The sequence below is a fragment of the Sinocyclocheilus anshuiensis genome, unplaced genomic scaffold (genome assembly GCF_001515605.1).
Source record: "Sinocyclocheilus anshuiensis isolate Anshui unplaced genomic scaffold, SAMN03320099.WGS_v1.1 scaffold101, whole genome shotgun sequence".
Lineage (NCBI taxonomy): Eukaryota > Metazoa > Chordata > Actinopteri > Cypriniformes > Cyprinidae > Sinocyclocheilus > Sinocyclocheilus anshuiensis.
Window position 1 is genome coordinate 883451 of NW_015540892.1, and position 21779 is coordinate 905229.

Consider the following 21779-nt stretch of genomic DNA (forward strand, 5'->3'; position numbering starts at 1 on the left):
ATGTATGTATATATATATATATATATATATATATATATAAATAAAACAACATATATATTTTTGCAGCTGGAGGCTACAGATCGCCACCTGCAGGCGAGTTTCATGAAGGGGAATCTACTGAAGCTGCTCTTCAATTTAGCCTTTTCTAAATAAAATTAGTTTGGAATTATTTTCAAATTATAGAATTTACCTTCATACCAAAGATTATTGGTTAGTTTGTACTTAATCGAGATGAATCATATGTATTTTTCAGATATTTGTAGCTTTATAGCTTTATACAATATATATATTGTTACTGTGAAATAGAATTACTTATATTGGGATATAGCATTTTGGTCTTATTTTATTAAATGTAAAATTTTTGCTCTTTTTTTTTTTCCCTGTACCTTTTGCTATTCTGCTGAATAACACTCGGAAACAGCTCTTGTAGAGATATTAATCAAATGAATACTTGATGGATTTAACTCTTTAGAGTGTGAAACAACACAAAGCCACAAACACCCTCATTTTACTTGTTTTAGGATACATTTAGAACTAAACTTTGTAGGTACAGTGGGAAAATATTTATTTGATCCCCTGCTGATTTTATAAGTTTGCTCACTTACAAAAAAATGAAGGGTCTGTAATTTTTATGGTAGGTTTATTTTAACGTATAGAGACGGAATACTACGGTTAGAAATTGATTTGCATTTCAGTGAGTGAAATAAGTATTTGATCCCCAAGCAAAACATGACTTAGTACTTTGTGCAGAAACCCTTGTTGGCAAGCAGAGGTAAGACATTTTTTTGTAGTTGGTCACCAGGTTTGCACACATCTCAGGAGGGATTTTGGTCCACTCCTCTTTACAGATTCTCTCTAAATCCCTAAGGTTTCTTGGCTGTTGTTTGGCAACTCGAAGTTTCAGCTCCCTCCACAGATTTTCTGTAGGATTGAGGTCTGGAGACTGACTAGGCCACTCCATGACCTTAATGTGCTTTTTCTTGAGCCACTCCTTTGTTGCCTTGGAGGTAGGGCTGGGGGCGATAATTCGATAACGATAATTATCGCGATATAGTTTTCCTTGATAAAACGATAGGAAGAGTTCGATAAATGTTCGATATAATGTTTATGCGCCAAAAGTGGAACGAAACAGCGCGGCTCATTTGAAGCGCGCCACACAGACCGTTTATCCGCTCAAATCAAAGTTCAAACTACATGGCGCGAGCTTACTAGAGCAGATGCGTTTACTCGGTCACGCGAGCACTAAACAGCGCTGTGAGATCCACTGCTTGAATTCAGCGATGAACACAAATGACTCAGTGATTTAAACTAGTTTAAAGCCAAACAGGAGAAACACTGTGTGCAACGAGACAGTCAGAAGGCTTTTCAATCTACACATCGCCATCATTTACCATGGATTTACTGTAGTAACACTCACTGAATCATGGTATTGTGGCAGAAACTTGGGATATTCACACTGAATTTTAATACAGGAGTAATGGTAATTATAGTACGTATTTGTGATTAAGCTATAGCATGTGTGCATTTATACTGAATGTTTTTAGACTACTGTTTTTCATACAAATAGGCTACCTAAAAAACATATAGTTATATTTTTTACCATGGTATTGAGGTGCTATATGTGTGGTTTTAACTGTGTTTATCATGGTTTAAATGTATGCTACTATGGGAGACCAATACTTAATTTAAAAAAAAAATCTTGGTCAGAATAAATTTAACCATATAAAACTGAGGTTGCTACAATTTTTAGAGGTGTTACTGATTTTGATAATGAACAAAAATTTACCTCTGCATCCTAACTCAAGCTACAATCAAATGTGCATTTCTAAGAGACAAAAAAAGTGATATTATTATTAATATTCTCAGGCAACTCAAATCTGTTTCTTGATTTGAAACAATATCACTCATTAGAACATGCGGAAACTAAGAAAAAAAAAATTCTATTTAGATATTTATTTTAAGGAAAATGAGTGGTCTGGTTTCTACAACTTTCACTTTGGAGCAAAAATCTGGCTTTAAACTTGAAAGAAATAAAGATTTGACATTTATCGTGATAATTATTGATATCGACTGATATGAAAAAAATTACCGTGATAATTTTTTTTGCCATATCGCCCAGCCCTACTGGCGGTATGTTTTGGGTCATTGTAATCCTTGAAGACTTATCCATGACCCATCTTCTAGAGCCCGACCGATATATCGTTTTGCCGATATGAGCCTGTCGCCGATATATCGGTATCGGCAAATATGCCGCCGATATGAAATTTTTTTTTTTCCGAATAATCACACCAACAGTTGTCTCCTTCTCACTAAGCTTCTTGCTGATGGTCTTGCAGCCCATTCAAGCCTTGTGCAGATCTACAATCTTGTCTTTGACATCCTTTGACAGCTCTTTGGTCTTGCCCATGGTGATGGGAGAGGTTGGAATGGATATAACCAATCTGTGGGAGCCAGGATTCTTGCTGGTTGGTAGGGGATCAAATACTTATTTCACTCACTGAAATGCAAATCAGTTTCTAACTTTTATATATGTTTTTTCTGGATTTTTTGGTTGATACTCTGTCTCTGTCCGTTAAAATAAACCTACCATAAAATGACAGACCTTTCATTTCTTTGTAAGTGGGCAAACTTTCAAAATCAGCAGGGGATCAAATAAATATTTTCCCCACTGTAGGTGGCCCTCCGGAACAGAACTGGACACGCCTGATGTAGACCCAGGCAAAGTATCCACCTTATTTTTACTATAAGAGCAGGTGCTGCCATTTGTAACTTGAATGTGCCAGACTTCCAGTTATTTTTAACTATACAAAACAGCTCATTATGATGCTTGAAATGTGTCACTAATATCACTCAGAAAAATGGGGTTTTAGTTTTACCCCAGTTTATATTTGAAACTGATATACAATGATTGATTTATTTTAACAGAGAACTGCCCAGGTCAAATGGTTGAGATTGCGGGCCGGGCAGGACTGTTCCTCATGGGGCAGGTGTCACCTACACTGGAGGATGTGGAAATCTCCATTAAGAAGAGAGGAGCTACAACCCCTCTCATTACAGTTCTCACGGATGAAACCGGAACCTACAGGTATCTCACTTATTCACAAACATACTGCATTCATTTATTTAATACCTCTCTTGACTGTGTATATAATAATGCATATTAGCTTAAAAGCATGGTTTATAAATATGCCAACATGAATGACTGTTGGCCTATTAGAAATAAAGTGCTCTCATTATGGCTGAAATCTTAAATGCACTCTAGCATTCTAAACAAATAAAATGAATATTTATTTTTTTTCTTTAAAACCAGTGTTGGACCCCTACATAGTGACTCTCTGTATGACATCAGTGCCAGTAAAGAGGGCTTTGTCCTGACTGCAGTGGAGGGAAACACAGGAGACTTCAAGGCGTTTGCACTGGCAGGCGTCAGTTTTGAGGTCAATGTCACATTAATGTCTTCTCATCATCGAGTAGAACTATCACATTTCATTAAGTATTTTCATTTGGTTTTTTTTTTTCTTGCCCCTCAGATAAAGACAGAGGATGGTGTTCCTCTCTCTGGGGTTCTGCTGTCTCTCAGTGGGGCCAACTTCCGCTCAAACATGCTCACTCAGGACACTGGTCTCCTCACCTTCAACAACCTGGTACTGTCTTCTCAGCCCTTTAGTTACTATGGTCATCTTCTTGATGTGTTAAACACATTTGTTTTATTGATCTAGCTCAATCTGTTTTACAATCTACGTCATGTTGTTGCAAATCTGTTTGACTTTGTTCCGTGGGACACGAAAGAAGTTTTCTTTTCTTTTTTTGAAAATGGTTTTTAATATTTTTTGCCCATACAATGAAAGTCAGTGAAGTTGAAAACAACACTGACTGACGTTTGATTGCATGTTCAGAAAAACAGAATGCTAGTTTTGTCTAAACTATCTTTTTAAATGTTTTACCTATAAATAAAAATAATGCATACATATAATGAGTACAAATAGCAGGCACTGTTAAAATTAAGTACATAGAGATTGTCTTCATTTCTCCTCCCTCCATCTCAGAGTCCTGGCCAGTACTATTTCAAGCCCATGATGAAGGAGTTCCGCTTTGAGCCCTCAGCACAAATGATCACAGTAGAAGAAGGACAGGTCCTCCATATTCCCATCACTGGCTTCAAAACAGCTTACAGGTCAGCAACACACAGCATGTTAGAATATGCACTGCCAGTTAAAATGCTTAGTATAAAAGTTAGGTAATACATGCATACAGTATGTACACTAAGTCCCTTAGTACACAAAAGCTGAATGGAATTGATAAAAAATACAGTAAATCAGTAATATTTTTTTAAATTACTTTTTTTTTCAATATATTTTAATTTATTCCTGTGATGGCAGAGCTGAATTTTACTCTAGTCTTCAGTGTCACACGGTCCTTCAGGAATCATTTTAATACGCTAATTTGGTGCTCAAGTAACATTTATTGTTAACAGTTGTGCTGCTTAGTATTTTTATAGAAAACATGATACTTTTTTTTCAGGATTTTTTTTTTTTTTAAATACTAAGTTTAAAAAAACATTAATTTGAAATATCAATTTTTGTAACATTATAAATATGTTTACTATAGTCATTTTTGAAGAATTTCTTTAAAAAAAAATCTGTGTACGTATTGAACATTTTACAAAATATGCCCTGTCAGTTGTGGTGTAAATATTCTAATTGTGCATTTCAATGTGTATCAGCTGCTATGGAACAGTGCAGTCAATAGGAGGCGATGCGGAGCAGGGTGTCGCTGTGGAGGCAGTGGGGCAGGGAGAGTGTGGCGTGTACAGTGAGGACACTGTTACTGACGAAGAGAGCCGCTTTAGACTCAGAGGCTTGCGGGTAAGACTTTATTGGAGAAAACTGTTTAGACAAACAGTATGACTGACTAAAGTTCATAAGAACATACATTTTACGATTCTAAATAAAACTTGCCTTTCCTTCATGTCAATGTCAGCCTGGGTGTAACTACAACATTCAGCTGAGAGGAGAAGGAAATGATCACATTGAGAGAGCATTACCGCCACACAAAACCATTGAGGTGAGCATTGAAGTTTTATTTGCCTATTTTAACACATTTTATTTGAAGTTTCCATTCATGTGTTTATTTTTTGATGGTTTTAGGTGGGCAGCACTGATATTGAAGGAATAAACATAATCGCCTTCAGACAGATCAATCAGTTTGATCTGAGTGGCAATGTCATCACTTCCTCTGAGCATCTTCCCACTCTCTGGGTAGTTGCAGTCATTTAAATACTGTTTTAAAATGGTTTCTCTTATTTTATCAAATCTTGAAGTCATTGTTGTTCCTCCATCTCTAAAGGTGAAGCTCTATAAGAGTGACAACCCTGACAATCCCTTCCAGAGTGTGTCTCTTGGCCAGTCCCTGTTCTTCCACTTTGCCCCCCTGCCACGTGATGGAGAGGTACTTTTATTCCTCTAAGCGAGTCCTATTTTTATTATGTTTTACAATATTCATATTAATCTGCCCGTACTTTGATTTTTAAGTACATCTTAAAAATGGGTGGTGAGACATTTTATTTATTATTTTCATTTTATTGTCTTCTTGCAGAGCTATGTGTTGATGCTAGACACATCACTCTCTCACTCCCAGTATGACTACAAACTCCCACAAGTCTCGTTCACATCTTCTGGTTACCACAAACATGTAACACTAACCTTTAACCCCAAGGTAAAAACCTTGTCGCACAAAACATTTTTTTTTTTTCGTTGTCCAATGGACAAATTTTTGTGTGAATAGATCTTTTATCTGCGATTAGCTTGTCATTTGGTGTAAAAAGGATCTAAATTCTGCATTCAAAAAGCTGTCCGTTAGTGTGACTTTTATGAAATGTTATGACGAAGTTATGATATTCTCAAGTCGTCACATGTATTTATATAGCACTTCCTACAATACAGATTGTGACCGCATGTGTGCAGTGTTAATGTTGCAGAATTCATCAATTAACACCTGTAAGCATATCAGACAACACCAAAGACAATGGTGTCATTATTCAGCTCAAGTCGGTTCAGTGTCGATTCATTTCAACAACTGTGTCAGTGGTGCCAAGTTCATCAATTATTAAACAAGTTCAATTCAGCTCTAAAGCAGCTCTACAGAAAGCAACAGTATCATTATCCAGTTCAATTTAGTTCAAAACTTGTCGATAGTAGGGATGTTCATTTTAACCGTTTAACCGGTTAACCAACCGTAAGAATTAACCGTAAGAATTTTGACCGAATCAGTTAAACGGTTTAAAAAGTAATTTAATGATTTATTTTTTCAGTAATTTATCAAAATATTTAAAAAGGTTTGCTGCATGGTTAAAATACGCTACGCGTATAAAAAATGTTTTTTAGGGGGAAAAAAACATAAGTCGCGTATAAGTCGCATTTTATTATTTCATTCAGAAATAGGCCTAATGCTGATGCGAAATGTTTACAAACATTATAATAAACACTGCAAACAAATCCTTTCAATTAACAGTATTTAGAAAAGAACAAGAATTAAAAATATAAGAAGCTATAGCAATGTAAACGACAAGCCAAAACGAATGAATTTAGGATAAAACGAAACTGAAACCAACGTTGGGTCTCTCATTCCACACAAAATCAAATGTTTCCATATTCGCGATGTATTTGAATGGCAAATTATTATTTATTATGTACTTCACTCGAGTTCCAATATCCACGTAAAACAAAATGTTTTGCATAACATCACGGCGGTACTGTGATAACACTTAATGGCACAGATTTTACTACATTTTTTTCCCCATATTTTTGACTGACTGTATTTTATTATGATAATGAACAGGCTGCATTGTCAAGGTAGCAATGCTTAACTGTGTGCATGCATGCGGCACTGGCACAATCACTTGAATTTTTTCCAATTCTAACAGTGGAAGGAACTACTCCTTTTAGTCCTAAAGATAATCAGAATTGTAAAAGGTTTGCCTTTATTTGTGTACATTCACAATAAAAACAAATCTTTGTGCTTTTGTAAAACAGCACAAAAATGAACCGATTCATTTTCTTAATTTATTATTTAAGTAAAAACTGTATAGTGTAAAAGTGTAAGTGTATAGACCTATTTATTCGTTATATATATATATATATATACATATATATAGCCTAGCTTTATGTTTTTCTCCGCTCGCAAAAGCGCTGCAGGTGTGTGATGTGATATGATGACCATGTGAATCCTCATGTTCTGTTGTTTGCTGCTTTTTGCGCATGTAAAATTAATTCCCGGGAAACATTTATTATTATAGTATTTTTTTAGTACATAGTATTTTTTAACAGGTCACACACTTATCCTTTCTAATTTAATTCAATTCTAATTTAAAATAATATTTTCGGTTAACGGTTAACAATCGGTTAACGAGCGTCGGTTAGGAAAAATAACCGAAATGAACATCCCTAGTCGATAGTGTCAGTGTAGTTGAATACATTAAAAATATTACCGATTATTACTTATTGTCTTTTAAAGCCCAAGCTCTTAGATTGAATTTGTTTGGCTTTCCACAGAGGAAAATACCAGATCAAGATGTTGCCCAGGGATCTTTCATCGCCCTTCCTCTCACATTACTGCTGTTGCTTGCTGTCTATAATCATGAGCGGGTACCAGTTTCTTTTTCTTTCAGAATCTTTAAAAAAAAAAACTTGACATTCTTGACAGTTACAATAGCTGCTGTTCATATGACATTATGTAGATAATGATATTGTGTTGTTCCCAGGTGATCCCACTTCTTCTGCAGCTGGTCAGCCAGATCCAGGGAGTTCAAGGACTCGCTCAGGCAAGTGGGGATGGGCTGCCGGTGGATGAAGCCAAACGCCAATCAAAAAGGCCAAAGACAAGACGTACATGAGACCTAAGTATGTCCTAATATGAAGGCCAAGCCAGTCACTGCGTTCAGATCTCACAAGCGTCCAGTGTCAGACAGCACATAAGACCATGTTGGTCTGATCATAAAATGCTATCATAAAAAACAACCTCACATGGGGTTGGCAAAGATTTTTGGACATATTTATTCTTGCTGAATCTCAGATGACCTAAGGTTCTTTTACTGTGGTGTCCTGGTCACACAGATCCCTATATTTTACAGTCCTTAGCATGTGAATGTGGCTCGGAGATTGTGTATTTATGTTTGTGAGAGACTGCTCAGGGAGGATGGCTGATTTAAGAGACTTCAAATGTGTGTGCGGGTTTTTTTTTTCTTTTGGTTTGTTTATTTCAGCCATATAAGGAGTAATAACCCAAGTCATTTTTCATGATTCCAGTAGTAGCCTGAATGACTAGATTTTATTGAACCACTTCAATTAAAAAAAGTTATTATCCGTTCAGTTTTTTTATAACTTTACTAGAATTTGTAGAATTAAGTTGTAATTTGCCAACTTAAACACCCTTACATTTTAAAATATAGAGATTAATAAACATTTGACTCACTAAATTAATCTTATATGATTTTTGTTTCCCTTGTTTGTTTAAATGCCACAAAACAACTAAAAGCTTACACAAATATTTTTTTTCAGTTCCTTAAAGGTAAATGACTTGCTGCTACCATTTGATGGGTTCGGTACATATTCATTCCACTGCATTCATATGATCGTCATTTGATATGTATGGTTATAGAGAGAAAAAAGATAATAAAGTGTTTTGGAAATTATTCATCATTGTGTTTTGGACATTTGTTGTTTAGACTCCCCTACCTGGAGCAAGTCCCCTGTCATCTAAAGCATTTGATGTTGCTGCATAAAGCACATCTGACATCATTTTTTTAAATGTATTTTTTTTGTTTAATGTGTCAATGTGAAATACTAGATCAAATGTTGTGCAAAGTTATGCATTGTGACAATACTTTAACATAATGGGGCAGGCAGACAAAAAAACACAAAAATCACAATAAAAGAGATGCATGTGAATTATGCTATATAATTCTAAAAATTATGTATGTTTTATTTGGTTTTGTTAGGAATAGACTATGCATTTAGGTTGAATTATTCCACTCAATTGGCCTGAAATTCACATGGAAAATCAGAATTAATAGGACCATAACTATTCTATCTTGTCAAGACGTGTATGTGGGAAACCGAATAATACCCCATTTTTTCGTAATCAGATTGATGAAACTGAATATATCACATTTGTTTATGCTTTTAGAACACTAACTTTTATTCTTGTCTGATGTGTTATTAAAGCGGGATTAAGGTGTTATTGGTTAAGTCTTATGAACTGCAGTTTATGAACATGTATAGGCTATCTACTGGTGCCATAAGCACCAGAAGAGAGTTTAAATCCATTTTTTGTTATATGAAAGGATCACATTTTAGGTTACACTTTATTTTAAGGGGTCCTTGTTACAGTGTTAATTATACATTTAAGTTCGGAGTAATATTATTTAACAACATATACTTACTATATGGTCAGGGTTAGGATTAGGGTTTGGCTTAGGGTTACTTGCATGTAGTTATGCATAATTTATTGTTATTATAATAGTAAGTACATGTAACGTGTAACAAGGACACCTTAAAATAAAAGGTTACCACATTTTACCTTACATTTATCAGTACCATGTACTTACAATACAGTTGAGTTTTTTATTACACTTTTTTTTCTTGCATAAATGAATTAAATGCCATATATAGGCTATTATATGGTAGCCATAGTTTACATTAAAATGTTTAATTGCTACAGATATTATTACACTGAACTTTGCCAATTTTATGTTATCCAACACCGTGAAAGAAAGAAAGAAAGAAAGAAAGAAAGAAAGGACTGGGATTCTGAAAACTTCTTACATGGTTCTCATATAGGCCTATTGTCTTATTTTTATTTATTTATTTATTATTACTGTAACAGTGATTGTAGTAGCTGTGATATTTTGGCAGAATTGTCGATTTGGGTACTAATAATGCAGTATTAATTGTTACACTGAAATATTTGCGAATCTCGAGCTTTTAAAGGGGTCATATGATGCTTTTTTAAAGATCATTATTTTGTGCATTTGGTGTAACAGAATATGTTGACATGCTTTAATGTTCAAAAAACACATTATTTTTCAAATACTGTACATTATTGTAGGTCCTATATGCCCCGCCTCTCTTAAACGCTTAACTTGAAATCGCATCATATGACCCCTTTAAGACCCAGAGGGGGTCCGTCGCTCCATCTCATTGATTACGTATTTGAAGCCGTATCTTCAACCCGGTGGTCAGCGTGTCTTAATTGACAAGTGGATTCGGTCGTTAAGCGCTGCTCCACGGGGTCGTGTCGACACAAGTCAACACCTGCAGCCATTTTACGCTCCGATGTCGTGAATCAAATCCATCTCTGAGCAGCCCGTCTGCGCCCTTGAATCCAGCAGGTCAAAAATGGTGAAAAGAAAGAGCTTGGATGACAGTGACCGGGAAAACTGCCGGGGTATCCCGTTTCCGATCCAAACCTTCCTATGGAGACAGACCAGGTCAGTGATTTAGTCGTGGCATAACAGGTGTTTTCTGGGAGTGATTAGTCTGATTTCCTCGTATATGGCTCCCGCAGAGCGGTTCTCATTCGTATGCATCTCTCATACCGGTCTCTGAATGGATTTCTGTTGCGCTGAGTGTCTCGTGCGTCATCTTTTCACACACCGCCGCACCTTGTGTGTCTTAGAATGAAACCCTGAACAAAATTTGCAGAATGTTCTATCGAATATTTCATCTTCGTAGAGCAATCGTGCTGTCAGTGCCTTATCAGAGCTCGTCATAATTCAGTTTCAGTTAAAATCATGCTGTGGCACAGAGTGTCCTTGCCGGCTCGATTATGGCTGTTATTTTATATAGTTTTATGATATGATATGAAACTAAATTAAAAAATGTATCTGTTACAGTGCGTTTTTGCGGCCGAAGTTAGGGAAGCAGTATGAAGCCTCCTGTGTGGTGAGTGTATTAATAATCATAAGTGAACACCTTCACCTGTGAATAATCTTTCCTCTATCTCAAAAAATGTTAAGCCTAAATCAGAGGTTCATATACATATTTGATTAACTGATTTAACCTTAATATAACCTACTGAAATACCACAAAGAAATTATACTGACAACCACTAGTAAACACAAGTGAAAGAGAAAGCCACACACACACACACATATATATATATATATACATATATATATAATCAAAGCTAATTTACATATGTACAGTAATACTGTATATACTGCATGCACACAAATACAAAATGGCATAATGGTTACACACATCATGTGTGACTCATGACACTAACATATTTCAATAAACAATAATTTAACAACATAAGATTTGACATAAACCTTAAGGTCCATAACTGGTAAGAAAGAACTAAGAAGAAACAGAATTATTTCAAACAAATGTCATACAGGGAATTCTGGGAATTTCAGTTTACAATTTTTCACTGTAATTTATAAAATGACTTGTTCATTTTATAACCTGTTCACTTGTTCATAATAGGGAACCTATTAATGGTATAGGTTCCCTTATTATGGTGAAAAACCGTAAATAAATCTAACAGAACATTTAAAAAGTAATATACTGTTACATTTATTTACGGTTTTTCACCATAATAAGAAAACCTATACCATTAATCAATTAGCAGGTTTTTACTTGAGCACTCTTACAGTAGTTTACTGTTAAAATAAATAAATTACAGTGTGTATCCTCCTTAAGTGTTTTTGTTTTTTCAAACTGAGGTTAAAGTAATGAACTATGCATTTGTTTTTTATTAAGCATTCTGCAACCCTGTCTTTCAAGACTGGAAATCATGAATTTAACTGTGAATATTTTGTTCTATTGACAGAGTTTTTTGCATACAGTTCTGTTAATAATAATAATAATTATTATTATTATTGGGATTAGTATTAGTATGCCATATGACTGACAGTCTTGCTGTTATATCATGTTTTCTTTCTTGTGTACAAATAATACTGTAACAGGAAGAAGCAAACATTTAATAAGTGCTCTTGAGGATTATGTCTCACGCTTTTATCCTGCCTATAGTCATTTGAGCGGGTGCTGGTGGAGAACAAACTCCACGGGCTCTCTCCAGCCCTCACTGAAGCCATCCAGAGCATCTCTCGCTGGGAGCTGGTCCAGGCTGCTCTGCCTCATGTTCTCCACTGCACTGCCATCCTTCTCTCAAACCGCAACAAGCTGGGTAGGAACCCTTATTAAACTACAATTTCTATGTCCTTTGTGCACTGTGTGTTTGGGTGAGTTCATTCTGTGGTTAATTTTATTGATCAGCATGTCCGCAATCTCTCTTCACCAGGACACCAGGATAAACTCGGGGTAGCTGAAACGAAACTCCTTCACACTCTACATTGGATGCTTCTGGAGGCGGCCCAGGAGTGCCACCAGGAGCCTGGCCTGGGACACGGCTGGTCTGGGGGCAGCAGTGGTAGCAGTAGTGCCTACCTTCAGCCCATAGGGAACCAGGGTCTCACAGACCACAATGGCAGCACAACTGAAGAGAATGAATATGCCCGTGCCAAACTCTACCATAAGAACATGGCCACTGTGGAGCTCTTTGTGTTTCTCTTTGCCCCCCTCATTAACCGGATCAAGGTTGGAACTTTTACTGTTGATATTTTTATTTTTTTTTCTCTGCAGGGCTCAACAATACGGATGTCCTGCTGGCCCAAGGCCAGTGTGAAAGAGTTAATGGAAGTGGCTGCATTGCCACTGAAAATATTACATCATTAATATTGTGCATTCATTTTAATGCCTTAGTTTTCCATGATCTGTTCTACGTTGTTGCTGTAAATTCTTCTGATTTGTCACAAGATAATGTTATCTAGGTGGCAAATATAGATGAGATTAGCAGAAGTGAGTTTCATTACAGCTGTATAATTTCCAGCTTGTTGTAAATTTTATTTTTTTATATAAATTAAAATAAAACATATTCTAATTATTATAGTGTAATATAATCATTATATTATTTAATTATAATTATTTAATCATTTCAGTCTTTTAAAGATGAAAAATGTTACCTTAACATTCACTGAAAAATAAATATTTCTAGCAAATATAAAAATATAAACTGATCATTTTTTGTGGTGGGGCAGATGAATTTTTTTTATGACAAAGCAAGGAAAATGTTATTGTTGAGCCCCACTTTATCGGTTAAAATCCTTAATTGTATGGCTGTGAATGTACTTTTTTATTTTTGCAAATAATGATTTATTAATTTAGCTTAAACTGGATCATTTTGCATTTGGCAGGAGTCTGACCTCACCTTTCGACTGGCTGGTGGACTTGTTATTTGGCAGCCAATGTGGGAGCACCGTCAACCTGATGTTCCTGCTTTTTCTGCCCTTGTCAAACCCATGCGTAACATTGTTACAGGTCAGATTTCTGTAATTTTTTTACGGTTCTTCTATCACTTCTGTCCTCAACGACAATTTAATTTTTGCTGTGTTTTACCAGCGTTAAACCCAAAATACAATTCTACCTTTGCTCATTGTTCTTTATGTGTGTACATCGTTCATGCTTCACACATCTGCTATCTCTGTTATGTTCTCCACAGCAAAGAGGAATTCTCCAGTGAATAACCAGTGTAGTCCTCATGATACCAGTAACCCATGCCCTGCAGTGAGTATTCACTGTGATTTGCAGCTGCACAGCCCCTTGTGGCTCATTTAGTCCTGGCGTATATTAATTTCCTCTGGTAGTGCATTAACATCATTGTTCAGCTGGGGTCATGTGATTTCCTCTTCTATCTCGGCTTTCAGGTGGTATGTGAATCAGACCAGCCAGACTCCTCCTCCCCCTCGGTGACAGGACAGAGCTGTCGCCGTGGCAACTCTGTGGAGAAGGGAGGGTTCTCACAGCAGGCCTTTGAGAAAGGATTTTCACAACCAAAGAAGTGAGTGTTTGTACATACAGGTGGTGCATGTAGCAGGTTCCTATTTATTAATCTGTTTTGAATTGAGGGAAAACATCAAACATCAATCATATTAAGACTTTGTGGTTCTACTCTGACAAAAATTGTATACTTTTATAAGTTTCCATAAATTAATTGATCAGTTAATGCAATCGCTATCATGAAATAATAATGACAAAATACTTTTACAGTAATTATTATAATTTCTACACTACCAGTCAAAAATTTCTGAACAGTACGATTTTTAATGTTTTTTTAAAGAAAGTCTCTTCTGCTCACCAAGCCTGCATTTATTTGATCCAAAATACAGCAAAAGCAGTAATATTTTGAAATATTTTTTACTATTTAAAATAACTGCTTTCTATTTGAATATTTAAAATGTAATTTATTCCTGTAATCAAAGCTAAATTTTCAGCATCATTACTAGTGTTTACTGTTTAGTGTCACATTATCCTTCATAAATCATTATAATATGCTGATTTGCTGTTCAAGAAACATTTTTTATTATTATTGTCAATATTTAAAACAGTTGAGTACAATTTTTTCAAGATTCTTTGATGAATAGAAAGATCCAAAGATCAGCATTTATCTGAAATAAAATTTTTGTAACATTATACACTATGCCATTCAATATATATATTAGGGCTGTCAATCGATTACAATTTTTAATCTAATTAATCACATCTTTTTTCTGTGATTAATCACGATTAATCGCACACTTCATGAAATTAAGCATAGACCATTTGAACGGGACTAATAGATCGGTAGGGGTGTTGATGCTAATCCACCACGGGACTCGGGTAAGAAGTGCGACAGGAGACAGGGCACTGTTCAACTCTTTATCTGAAGTATTTAACTGTTCACAGCAGATGGCACAACATTGCTCCAATTGGATTGGATATTGTACAACTTAAGGCCACAAAGTGTTAAATGTGGTCTTTATTCAATCACGCACATTAACACCTGAAGAAATGGCGGATCAAGCGGCTAGTGAAAGTGAAAGTAAATCGTAATAGCGGAAACTCACGTCAACTAGCGGCACACATTCATAATAAAAGTCCTTCCCCTATAAACATACATAGGGAATTTAGAACAGCCGCCCCCAGATTAGCATAGCTAATATGTCTAAAGATAAATTCCCTAGTCGTTAGAGTCCGTTTCACCTCCATCCGGAAGTGCGGGAAGTCTGACAAGTTTGGCCACAGGTCGTAGGTATAGGCGATCATTGACCTGTACTTGAGCTGACCTGATGTGTCCATCAGCACTGGGTATCAGTTTGACAACCCGACCAACTGACCATTGGGCTCTGGGAAGCTTGCGGGTTGATTATCATGACCACCCTGTTCTCAGCTAGATCTTGAGTTACCCGCTGCCACTTCTGGCGAGTCTGGAGACCCGGGAGGTAATGTCGTGTGAAGTAAGACCAGAAGTGATCAACGATAGTCTGGGAATGACGCCAACGACGCTTGGACAAGGGCTCAGGGGTGTAAATCACCTGGGGAAGTGAGGCGTCTCGCCGCCCCATGAGAAGTGTATTGGGGGTAACCGGATCCAAGTCTGCCACGTCTGATGAGACGTATCCTAAGGGCTTGCTGTTCAGGATACCCTCAACTTCAATCAGTACAGTCTGCAGGACATCCTCAGGCACAGACTGGCTCCCGATGACTACTCGTAGTGCAGACTTTATCGATCGGATCTCCCTTTCCCATACGCCTCCAAAGTGGGGTGCGGCGGGAGGATTCATCCTAAAAGTGATCTGTTAGCTAGCCAGCTGCTCCTGCAGTCTGGGCTCCATCTCCTTGAAAGCTTCTCTCAGTTCGGTCTCGGCTCCCCGAAAGTTAGTTCCCTGATCTGAGAGGATCTCGGACTGGGTTCCTCTACGTGCTATGAAGCGCCTTAATGCCAGTAAGAATGCATCAGTGTCGATGCTGTTGAGTAGGTCAAGGTGAATGCATCTGGTCGTCAGGCACTTGAAGATGACGCCCCATCGCTTCTCTGTGCGACGGCCAATCTTGACCACGAAGGGCCGAAGCAGTCGACTCCAGTGGAGAAGAAGGGAGGTTGGTATAATCGCAGACGAGCTGATGGTAAGTCAGCCATAATAGGTAGAGTCGGCTTAGCTCTCCACTTCTGACACTCTACGCACTCTCTCTGGTGTCGTTTGATGGCTTGCCTGCCCCTTAGAATCCAGAACTGGCGACGTAGCTCTGGTCGACTCCAGTGGAGAAGAAGGGGGGTTGGTATAATCGCAGACTAGCTGATGGTAAGTCAGCCATAATAGGTAGAGTCTGCTTAGCTCTCCACTTCTGGCACTCTACGCACTCTCTCTGGTGTCGTTTGATGGCTTGCCTGCCCCTTAGAATCCAGAACTGATGACGTAGCTCTGCGAAGACCCTATCAGGTCCTGAATGGAGTAGACGCTCGTCAAAGTGCTTTACGATGAGTCTAGTCACCTGATGGTGGGGATCTAGAACCACTGGATGTATTTCAGCTTTACTGAAGCCATCCAATCGCCGTAGCCTACCTCCCACACGAATTAGACTTAACTCTGGGTCGAACTCGGGTGCAAGCGTGTTCAGACGGCTGGCTGCGGGCACCTGGTTCCCTGATTTTAATGCCTTGAACTCCTCTGGGAAGGAATCCTCCTGACATTGACTCAAGATGAGCGCTTCTGCACGCCTGTAATCTAAGGATGCTGTACTCGTATCTTGGGCGGCCGCCCCATGGAGGGACCGGTAGGTCGCGTCGACCAAGGCACTCCAAGAAGCATAATGAGATGCATCAAGCATGTCTGGATTTTGATGGTCTGCAACTAATCCACAGAAGACGGCTTTCCTGGTCTCTGAGGTATCCTCTCGGGCCTCTACAAGGGGCTTGGCTGGCCATCGGTCTGGTGGTTCGCAGAGGAATCCTGGGCCTCGACTCCACATGTCAGAGTTCGCCAGCTCAATGAGCGTCCTCCCTCTGGTAATGTCGTCCGCCGGGTTATTCGAGGAATCAACGTACCGCCAAGAGTGGAGCTCAGTCAACTCTTGTATTTCCGCCACCCTCGTCCCGACGAACACCTTGTACCTACAGGACTCAGACTGGATCCAGGTGAGCACTGTAGTCGAGTCTGTCCATAATGTCACTGTCTCTATGGCAATGGTCAGCTCCTGTCTGAGGAACTGTGCAAGCTGAGCGCTAGTCATTGCTGCACACAGCTCAAGGCATGGCATTGACAGCTGCCGCTTGGGGGCTACCCTAGAGCGAGCCATAACGAAGGCAGTGTGGATCTTACCGTGCTGCTCGGCACGGAGATAAGCCACCGATCTGTAAGCAACCTCAGATGTGTCGCCAAACACTTGTAGGCTTAATCTTGATTTCTCCACATCAAAGTCGGCAGGAAGATAACACCTAGGAAGCTTGAGCCTACAGAGATCAGGCAACTCCTTCTCCCACACATTCCACTTCTCCAGCAGGTCTGCAGGAAGATTCGGATCGTCCCCATCCCTCGGTCTGGTCCAGAGCTTCTGGACAAGAACCTTGGCTCGGGTGGTGAAGGGAACGGAGAATCCTAAGGGGTCATATTGCGTTGCTAAGACCTTATAGATATACCTCATGGTGCTGCGGGCACCTGGTTCCCTGATTTTAAAGCCTTGAAATCCTCTGGGAAGGAATCCTCCTGACATTGACTCAAGATGAGCGTTTCCGCACGCCTGTAATTTAAAGATGCTTTACTCGTATCTTGGGCGGCCGCCCCATGGAGGGACCGGTAGGTCGCGTCGACCAAGGCACTCCAAGAAGCATACTGAGATGCATCAAGCATGTCTGGATTTTGATGGTCTGCAACTAATCCACAGAAGACGGCTTTCCTGGTCTCTGAGGTATCCTCTCGGGCCTCTACAAGGGGCTTGGCTGGCCATCGGTCTGGTGGTTCGCAGAGGAATCCTGGGCCTCGACTCCACATGTCAGAGTTCGCCAGCTCAATGAGCGTCCTCCCTCTGGTAATGTCGTCCGCCGGGTTATTCGAGGAATCAACGTACCGCCAAGAGTGGAGCTCAGTCAACTCTTGTATTTCCGCCACCCTCGTCCCGACGAACACCTTGTACCTACAGGACTCAGACTGGATCCAGGTGAGCACTGTAGTCGAGTCTGTCCATAATGTCACTGTCTCTATGGCAATGGTCAGCTCCTGTCTGAGGAACTGTGCAAGCTGAGCGCTAGTCAGTGCTGCACACAGCTCGAGGCGTGGCATTGACAGCTGCCGCTTGGGGGCTACCCTCGAGCGAGCCATAATGAAGGCAGTGTGGATCTTACCGTGCTGCTCGGCACGGAGATAAGCCACCGATCCGTAAGCAACCTCGGATGCGTCGCCAAACACGTGTAGGCTTAATCTTGATTTCTCCACATCAAAGCCGGCAGGAAGATAGCACCTAGGAAGCTTGAGTCTACAGAGATCAGGCAACTCCTTCTCCCACACGTTCCACTTCTCCAGCAGGTCTGCGGGAAGATTCGGATCGTCCCAATCCCTCGGTCTGGTCCAGAGCTTCTGGACAAGAACCTTGGCTCGGGTGGTGAAGGGAACGGAGAATCCTAAGGGGTCATATTGCGTTGCTAAGACCTTATAGATATACCTCATGGTCGGGTGATGCTCTGCTAGTGCACGATGCCTGTAGCCTAGGCTGTCTTCTAGGCAGTGCCACATTAAGCCAAGAGCCGGCTCCAGCGGGTCTGAATGATTTTGCTGTAACCACAGTTCGATGTTCTCTGAACGAGCATTAGTTGGTAGGTGCTGGACAACGGAGGGGACATTCGTTGCCCACTGCCTGATCTCGAAGACCCCAGAGGCTAAGAGAGGCCTCATCTTGTCAAATAGTCGCTTGGCTTCCTCAGCAGTGGGAAGGCTCAGTAGGCAGCTTCGCTCTATGGACTGCAACACTTCCTCATTCCCGAACTGCTGGCAGCGAATGTGCATCTGCAGCGCAAAGGTAGCGCAGCAGGGGCTGCAGGTCGTCCCAAAAGGCAAGACTTGCCATTCGTAGGCGTCCGGCGGGTTCCTTCAGTGCATGTTCCTCCAAATGAACATCAGAAGGGGTCTGTCCTCGGGTAGGAGTCTCACTTGGTGGAACCTGCCACGTATATTCCCACTGATGGCGACTGCGTACTGCCGGAACCGGAGAAGGACTCCTAGTAGTGAGGCACCAAGGGTAGGACCTGGAAGCAACTGCTGGTTAAGAGAGACACCTTGGTGAGGCTGGACAGAACGGATTCCGTAGTCCCTTTCAGCGGTGGAGCGTCTGGAGCACAAAGGAGTGGAGTAGCGTAGCGCCAGACTCCGTCAACTTCTACTCGTCGCGTCCTGATCTCCAACATGTCTGCAGCCATCTGATCCTGTTTAGACCGAGTTATCACTTTCTCGCTGCGAGATGGAAGGACATCGAGCTGCCAGAGTCGCTCGACATGTTGATAGACAGGGTCTCGCAGTGGTGTAAGAGAAGTGAACAAACACTGCGGGGAAGGTACCTGATGTGGGAGCAATCCATCTGGTCCCTGGAGGACCCAACCGAGCTGCGTGCGTACAGCGACTGGTCCGCCCGCTGGTCCCAATCTGATGGGCTCCTTTGGGGTAATCAGAGACGGATAATCGGACCCAATTAAAATTAGGGGTTGGACCCTATCGAAAGATGGAATGGGGATCCCTCTGAGATGGTGATAACATTGCTGGAGCCTCGTGACGGGGTAGGTTTGCTCGGTTAGCGTGAGGAGAGGCGCGGTGAAGACCCCCTTAAGGCTGTGCTTCTCCTCTGGCCTTGACTGCGAGGAAAGCAGCAGGTCAATTGACTGCCCCTTCAATTCTGTGATGTCATGTCGGATGGTGCGAAGGGCCATAATCTCTTCCCTTCCCTCAATGCCTAGCTGCTGGACTGCTGCAGGAAGGATGATACTCCGCTGAGCCCCATCGTCCAGAATAGCGTAGGTCGAAACCGACCTCTTGCCTCTCCACAGAAGCACTGGAACTACTTTCAGGTACACACGACCCGTCAAACTAGGAGAAGTAAGATATGCTCGCTCGTGAGATGTTGTCAGCAGCACACTGTTAGGACCATCCTGGGCAATAGAATCCAGGACTCCGAGATGTATATTACCACAGTCCCTGCAAGGCTTCCTCAAGTACATTCCTCCCATTTATGACTTGTGCGCCCACATTTCCAGCATCTTTTTCCATCCTTTATCCACTTTAGAATCTGATCAGGTGAGCACTCAGTAATTTTGCTACACTGCGACAGGTAATGCTCCTGACTCTTACAGAACAGACACAAACGCTTCAGTCTCCTGGCTGATGACTGAGCATGAGCAGCATCGGTACGGACAGACTGCCCTGTGCTAGCTTCCATGGGCTGATCACTGCCATGATAGACTGCAGTGGATCGAGTCTGGGGCTTAGGAATAGATTGCCGATCCTTACATGTGACCTGTACCTTCTCGGTCTGGTAGCGCTGCACCATCTTGAACGATAAACGTTGAGCTTCCGCCTTGACCTTCAACCAGTCAGCAAGGTCATGCCGGTTATATGGGTTGAGGCTGTCAGTGTGCAATCGGCCTCGCAACTGTAAGTGCTCTATAAAGCTGTCTCGGTAGTGTTTGGGCAATTTACTGAGTAGTCTGTCGACATGCCCCGTACAAGAGAGCTCTCGCCCCTGTGGACCCTCGAGTGACATCAGCATACCAACTAGCAAGTCAACATTGAGTGCAAAACTCTGAAAGGCCTTTGCATCCCCAACTCTAATATCAGGTGAATTCAGCAGGGCTGCGATCTCACTTTGTGCCAGTTGATGAGGCCGGCCATACTGTCGTTGCAACGCTATCATTGCTGCCGTATAGGATGCAGGATGATGGCGGCATGCTTGGGCGATCAACCTAGCTTCCTCCAGAACCAACTGCTCCATCAGTACCCTGTACTTATAGTGCTCGGTAAGCTCTGTGTGAGGATTGAGAAGATTATCCAAGGCCATCTTCAGGTCTGTGAACTCCCTCTCACTATCATTCACGAGCTTAGGCAAGGCTGGAATAGGAACTGGTTGTAGCGGGGGTGTAACGGGCATAGGCTGGTAAACCGGAAGAGGAGGTGGTGGCTGGTGAACCACTGAAGGGGGATACCAGGGCTGCACAGGAGTCTGAACGGGAGGCTGAGCAGGGTGATACCCAGTGGTCGGTAGCGGAGGGCGATACGGGTCGGACACAGCAAACGACTGCCGTGTGGATTGGCTTGGCACGTGAGCCTGTAACTGATATACAGGGGGCACTAGGGGTCTGTACGTTGTAGTGGTCAAAGGCAGCTTCACTGATGTAACGATATGTGGCAGTGATGAGGTAACCTGACATGCAGGATCTGCTGTGCTGAACAGAACCGCCTGCTGTCGCGTTACATATGGAACAGATAAGGGGGGAACACCATGGTATGGCGAATTAGTACCATATACAGCAGGAGGGGTAGCTTGTGTCATGCGCCACAAAGCGGACTGGTGAGAAATAAGCGAAACACTGGAATTAATAATTCACTTAAAACGCAACGCTAGTCTCTGTTCTCTCTGCAATCTCTGATGTAATGAGCCTGATTTTCTTTATATTAGCACTGTTTTGGACGGATTGTTTGAATGCATTCGCTTACTGGATCATTGGACTGAAAACTTGCCCGGAGTTTAGCAGCTTCAAATGATCTGATCGCAAACAGAGTAGCAAAATTGGGTTAAAGGGTTAGAACAGAAATTGTGCTTCAGTAATTTTGCGTTAATTGCTTTAAATTATTTTAATGCGTTAAGGATTATAAAATTAATCGCATGTGTTAACGCGTTAACGTTGACAGACCTACTTAAAACGCA

The 21779-nt window shown here is 40.8% G+C and overlaps 2 protein-coding genes across 2 annotated transcripts in view; both read left to right on the top strand.

The window, feature by feature from the left end:
• The window catches only part of LOC107688882 (nodal modulator 3-like), a 13858-nt gene extending 5167 nt beyond the window's left edge, over positions 1–8691 (top strand). The window contains exons 14-24 of the mRNA XM_016486712.1: positions 2926–3085; positions 3311–3437; positions 3531–3644; positions 4047–4174; positions 4724–4865; positions 4981–5064; positions 5148–5258; positions 5347–5448; positions 5596–5715; positions 7551–7643; positions 7760–8691. Of these exons, the coding sequence (XP_016342198.1) occupies positions 2926–3085; positions 3311–3437; positions 3531–3644; positions 4047–4174; positions 4724–4865; positions 4981–5064; positions 5148–5258; positions 5347–5448; positions 5596–5715; positions 7551–7643; positions 7760–7891 (1313 nt within the window). The 3' untranslated portion in view covers positions 7892–8691. The remainder of the gene's footprint in view (positions 1–2925; positions 3086–3310; positions 3438–3530; positions 3645–4046; positions 4175–4723; positions 4866–4980; positions 5065–5147; positions 5259–5346; positions 5449–5595; positions 5716–7550; positions 7644–7759) is intronic.
• A 1564-nt stretch (positions 8692–10255) lies between these two features.
• Positions 10256–21779, top strand: part of unc80 (unc-80 homolog (C. elegans)) — a 74461-nt gene continuing 62937 nt past the window's right edge. Inside the window, exons 1-7 of the mRNA XM_016486607.1 lie at positions 10256–10486; positions 10892–10940; positions 12033–12189; positions 12304–12599; positions 13256–13379; positions 13561–13625; positions 13766–13899. Of these exons, the coding sequence (XP_016342093.1) occupies positions 10395–10486; positions 10892–10940; positions 12033–12189; positions 12304–12599; positions 13256–13379; positions 13561–13625; positions 13766–13899 (917 nt within the window). The 5' untranslated portion in view covers positions 10256–10394. The remainder of the gene's footprint in view (positions 10487–10891; positions 10941–12032; positions 12190–12303; positions 12600–13255; positions 13380–13560; positions 13626–13765; positions 13900–21779) is intronic.